Source organism: Phasianus colchicus, unplaced genomic scaffold, assembly GCF_987193195.1.
Source record: "Phasianus colchicus unplaced genomic scaffold, bPhaCol1.hap1.1 HAP1_SCAFFOLD_53, whole genome shotgun sequence".
NCBI lineage: Eukaryota > Metazoa > Chordata > Aves > Galliformes > Phasianidae > Phasianus > Phasianus colchicus.
The window spans coordinates 295,462-301,162 of NW_028325230.1; the positions used below are offsets into that span (position 1 = coordinate 295,462).

General features: G+C 47.8%; 1 protein-coding gene and 1 pseudogene across 1 annotated transcript; both read right to left on the bottom strand.

Moving 5' to 3' along the window:
• Window positions 1-283: 283 nt before the first annotated feature.
• LOC149911894 (olfactory receptor 14J1-like) lies at window positions 284-2,852 on the bottom strand (annotated as a pseudogene).
• A 64-nt stretch (window positions 2,853-2,916) lies between these two features.
• LOC149911895 (uncharacterized) lies at window positions 2,917-5,124 on the bottom strand. Its single transcript, XM_090133118.1, has 2 exons — window positions 4,732-5,124; window positions 2,917-4,059 (listed from the first exon to the last, which is right to left on the bottom strand). Exon 2 carries the CDS (start codon window positions 4,052-4,054, stop codon window positions 3,248-3,250), a length of 807 nt encoding a protein of 268 aa, XP_089989244.1. The 5' UTR covers window positions 4,055-4,059; window positions 4,732-5,124; the 3' UTR covers window positions 2,917-3,247.
• Between the last annotated feature and the right edge of the window lie 577 nt (window positions 5,125-5,701).

The window sequence follows — 5,701 nt, forward strand, 5'->3', positions numbered from 1 at the left end:
CCAGGGAAGCAGCAGCACAATTCAAAGGCAGCAGAAAGTCCCCTCCAGGCTGTGATGAACATCCCTCAGGGACACTGCTGCTCCTTGTGGCATTTGTGTCTTAGTTCATGACCTTCTGCTGATGATCCATACTGGATGGGAGGCAAAAAAAATGATCCTGTGTTGATTTCTTTATCTATTCATAGAACCTGGTTCCTTAAGTACAATAGGTTCAACACATGGAAGTAAAAATAAGTAAACAAAAAGACTGATGATGAATATTATTTAATTGGAATTAAATTTATTTTAAGTATGACAAAGAAATATGAAGAAAAAATGGAAACATCACATAAAATCGATCACACTTTGCTTAACTTCTTTGCAGTCTTGAGGGTATGATGAACATCGTTTTGATGGAGAAACAATGTATAATGGATAACTTTCCTGATGGCACCCTTGAGCTCCTGGTTCCTCATGCTGTAAATGAGGGGGTTCACTGCTGGAGGCACCACCGAGTACAGAAATGAAAACACCAGGTCCAGGGATGGGGAGGAGAGGGAGGCAGGCCTCAGATGGGCAAAAAAAGCAGTGCTGAGAAACAGGGAGACCACGGCCATGTGAGGGAGGCATGTGGAGAAGGCTTTGTGCTATCCCTGCTCAGAAGGCATCCTCAGCACGGCCCTGAAGATCTGCATGTAGGACAGCACTATGAATAAAAAACACCCAAATAAGACAAGGACAGCAGCCATGATAAGTCCAACTTCCCGGAGGTAGGATTCTGAGCAGGCGAGCTTGAGTATCTGGGGGATTTCACAGAAGAACTGATCCACAGCATTGCCTTGGCAGAGAGGCAGAGAAAATGTATTGGCAGTGTGCAGCAGAGCAAAGAGAGCCCCAGTGCCCCAGGCAGCTGCTGCCATGGTAGCACAAGCTCTGCAGTCCATCAAGGTCCCGTAGTGCAGGGGCTTGCAGATGGCAACGTAGCAGTCATAGGACATGATGGTGAGAAGGAAATATTCTGCTAATAACAAAAAGAAAAAGAAAAAGACTTGTGCAGCACATCCTGCGTAGGAGATGTGCCTGGTGCCCCAGAGGGCATTGGCCATTGTCGGAGCTCAGCGGGAGACAAACACACGACCACAGAATTGATCAGAAAGTCTCAACTTTAATCAGAAGGTTGCGTGCATTTATGTTGGCGCTAATGAAGCTCATACACATTGCAAAGCCCGAGCTCCTGCTAGGCTCTTCAGCTACTTGTTGCCCCAGCCCTTCTTTGTACTTTTTGTGATTAGACCATGCCATACATCTTTCTTATTTCTACATTCTCCTGCCTTCCTACACATCCTGTTACATTGCTCAAGGACTCTCGTCTCATTAGCCGAATACTGTCTGTGTGGCCTTTCTCAACCAGCCAGGTCTCAATCACACTCTCCACACTTCCCTTGTTTTCTTTTTGGACAACTAGGCTAACTCCTACTACCTTATCAATTGCTCAGTGTATTAAGTGATGTAGACAAGAGAACACACATGGCACCACCAACAGTAACACAATTAACACCCCCAGTATCATAAGCATGAATCAGATGATGTCTCGAAACCAGGGACCAATTCCTAGCCCACGGAGCCAGTCCTCTAACCCCAAACCCTCTTCCTGCAAATGGCTGGTGAGGGTCTGTAGCTTAGCTATTTGTTGGTGTATTGATGACGAGTGTTCCATGAGGTTCATGCAGCACATTCCATCAAAGTCCTCACATCCGTGCCCATGAGCCAGCAGTAAAAAGTCTATAGCGGCACGATTTTGCAGCGTGGCATGCCTGACTGAATCTGTATCTACCAACAATTCCTCTAATACCCTTGAAGTGGCATTTGTCTGCTTAGCCAATCAGAGCCGTGAGATGTTCTTTCTTCTTCTGAAGGTGTCCTTGGTTCTCATGCCACTTATCTTGCTGCACAGCTGCTGCTCCGTGCAGTTTTTCTTACGTTCCCATATTTCCCCTTTTTTTGTTTATTAGCAAACTTCTACCATGCTATAAAGTAATAACACTAATTATATTAATAATACAATCATTATAACTCAATCAAGGCCTCGATTGACAATGCTATAAGTGTGAGAAAGGAAACAAGGCAAACATAACATCATGACAAGAAATACTGTTAACCTACTAAAAAGAACAAACACGTGTTTGGTCTGCAGCCCAACTTTCTGCAACCTGGAAATAAATCCCCAAGGGCCCCATTCTGTGCTAATCTCTAACTGCTTTGAAAGAAGTCTTCAACTTTTATATATTCTGATATATTGATTTTGAAAAATCACTAAGATTTGTACAACAGATGCTTTTAGAGTGCTCATGATTGTGCCTTTGGGCTAATAGAAAATTAACAGTTGAGGAACTTTACATGCCAGATAGAACTAGGGGCATTATTACGTACTGACCCTTGAGAAACAACAACCTGCAGAAAAAGGGTGGTGAATGCGATAGGCAGTGCCAGCAGGGCGTCCCCTGCTTCAAGGCGCACTTTTCCTCTCTCACCCACCACAGATTCTCTCTTTCTTTTGTTCTTCTCAGGGTCCAAAGAGTATTTTCCATTTGTACACTGCATCCGCATGGCCAATGCGTGATACAGAGGCCAAATGGAACATCTGCTTGCAGAATGAACTATCAAGGTTAACTCTCTTAGCGTGTGCCTTTGTCTCAGGTGCTTCATGATCATATTTTAAATTCCCAAATAGTGGGATGAAAGAGAGTTAATCATTCTATAATATAAGGTCATCCTTTGCTTGGGATTCCTTTCCAGGTTTTGTCTTAGCGCTACTAATACATTAAAATAGCTATCTCCATAGATTTCAGCATTAGTAACATTAAATCCTGTTAATTCACATTCAATCTATTACTAAAAAAAAAAAAAAAAATTAAAAAATAAAAATAAAAACCACACAACAAAGGTTACTACTCTGCTATTTGCAATACAACAAGTTACAAAGCAAAACCAAATAATAAGAAGCACATAATCCCAATCACTATGAGTTCATGGTCGTTTCAAGCCTGGTTTCAGTCTTTCTCATCATTTCACATCCTGACACCGTTCTTTTTGTGGGTTCCGTGAGCTGCAATGGGAGTACGCACAACCATTTCCCCTTTTTCCTTTTGTGCAAGCAAGACAGTAGTGGTCAGTTTGTTAAGTAAGCATGGCGTGACGATTGTGTTGTTTAATATCAGTCCGAGATATTTCCAGGGGGGTGTATGCTGGATCTTTTCCGGTGCTATCACTAGTCCTTTGCTGCCAGTGTTTCATGCAGGAGTGTCATCTGTTGCTCAGTGTGTGTGGACTTCTGACGCTCGCAAAGGTGCAAGAGCTGCCATTCCTGTGGCTGACTAGCTTGTGCCTGGGCTTTTAATCCCTCACCCAGATCTGCGATTGCCTTCACTAATAATGCTTGTGGACCACTAGGTATATTTGATATTCGCTGTAGTGCTTCTTCTATTGTCCATCCACTACTCAATGTGTTTAAAACTCCACGAGTTGTAGAATTGCAATTTTGTAATGCACATTGTTTTAACATAGCTCCCTTCATGTATTCAGGTACCCCTGCAGCCTCTATAGCTGTCGCTACCCTAACAATAAAGCTCCCGAAATCCTCACTCCTTCCTTGCTGGATTCCCATGTATGAGGGGAGTCCACCTGGTGCCTTAATTCTGGACATGGCATGCCTAGCCAATCGCATAGATTCCCTCAATTTGTCTGGACCTAAGAGGGCTTGAGTCTCCATCCTCACGTATGGTCCCAGCCCTAATAGTTCATCAAGTGTTACCCCATGCAGCGGATCTCCTGGCTGCCTCTGAATCATCACACTCTGCTGGCACAGATCATGCCAGTGAGCATTAAACAGCAATAACTGATGCTGAGTAAATATCAACTTTGCTACTCCCCTTATGTCTGCTTGTAGCAATATTTGTGAACCCCAGATAAAATCCAACATTTGCTTCACCGGCTCACCCATGACTCCACACTGGCTAACTGTAGCCCTCAGCTGTGACAATAATTTCCAATCTAATGCTGATATGGTTGCCTGCATTCCTCCTGCAGCCAAAGGAGTATAGGTCACAGGGCACGCCAATTCCTGCACCGCCGCCGCGCCTTCACCATCCCCCTGCTCCATGCATGCTTTCGCTATGCTCGCCCACGCCTCTCTGCGCTCTCTTGCGATTGCCTCCGCCAGGGCACTTTCTGCCCCAGGGACCGGCTCATCGCCTTGCTTTTCTAGGGCAGTTGCTGAAGGGGTTAATGGTTCCACAAGTGGCGCAGTTGGAATAGTCATTGGCTCCGAGCCCGCGGCTGGAGCATTTACAGGCTCTGAGCCCGTAGCCCGTTCAGCTGGGATAACGATTGTGCTTACGGCAGGAGGAACTGCTGGCGGCCAATTCCAGTAACCCTCATTTCGCTGGTGTGCCCCCACAGCTTGTTGAGCTGCCCTTTTCTCTCCCTGACACTGAAGCAATTCATTATGAACTGCCTTCCATAATTTCCCCAGTTTCCTTGTCACTTTATCGTCCTCTATCATAGCCTCCCACAACACATCTCCAAACTTCCGCCACTCACTCAGCTCATGAACTGAATAAGGGTTAGCAAGCAAACCCCAGCTCTGACCATAGGCCAATAATCCAGGGAGCTCTTTATTAAGATCTATTCCTTTTATCCCGTGCTTTTCTAAAAAGCGAGTAAATAATTGATAAGCTGCTTGTCTTTCCATACCTAAGTTTCAGCGCTGTTGCAGCCTTGCAAGGTCCGGCAGCCCGTATCGGTCAGGTCTCACAGAGTGTCCTGAGGCATGGCACCTCTTCTTTCTTGGAGTGCTTTTGCCATCCCCGCTGCTTAGGGACCCGAACTTCCTACGCCGCTCGTCTGGTTCTATCCAACGGGTTATCACGTCAGGGTCACCATTTGGCGGAGCTCGGCGGGAGACAAACACACGACCACAGAATTGATCAGAAAGTCTCAACTTTAATCAGAAGGTTGCGTGCATTTATGTTGGCGCTAATGAAGCTCATACACATTGCAAAGCCCGAGCTCCTGATAGGCTCTTCAGCCTACGGCTGAACACATCAAAGGCAAGGCTAAGTCATGGAAAACAACAAAGAGAAGGCCGCGTCAGGGGCCGGGCCCAAAGAGAAGGCCGCGTCAGGGGCCGGGCCCAAAGAGAAGGCCGCGTCAGGGGCCGGGCCCAAAGAGAAGGCCGCGTCAGGGGCCGGGCCCAAAGAGAAGGCCGCGTCAGGGGCCGGGCCCAAAGAGAAGGCCGCGTCAGGGGCCGGGCCCAAAGAGAAGGCCGCGTCAGGGGCCGGGCCCAAAGAGAAGGCCGCGTCAGGGGCCGGGCCCAAAGAGAAGGCCGCGTCAGGGGCCGGGCCCAAAGAGAAGGCCGCGTCAGGGGCCGGGCCCAAAGAGAAGGCCGCGTCAGGGGCCGGGCCCAAAGAGAAGGCCGCGTCAGGGGCCGGGCCCAAAGAGAAGGCCGCGTCAGGGGCCGGGCCCAAAGAGAAGGCCGCGTCAGGGGCCGGGCCCAAAGAGAAGGCCGCGTCAGGGGCCGGGCCCAAAGAGAAGGCCGCGTCAGGGAATGCCAAAACAGCACAAGACTGATGAGACCATTACATAGAACACCAAAACGGAGGGCAAGGCCCAAGAAAACACCGCCAGGAACGCCAAAACGAAGGGCAAGGCCCAAGAAAACACC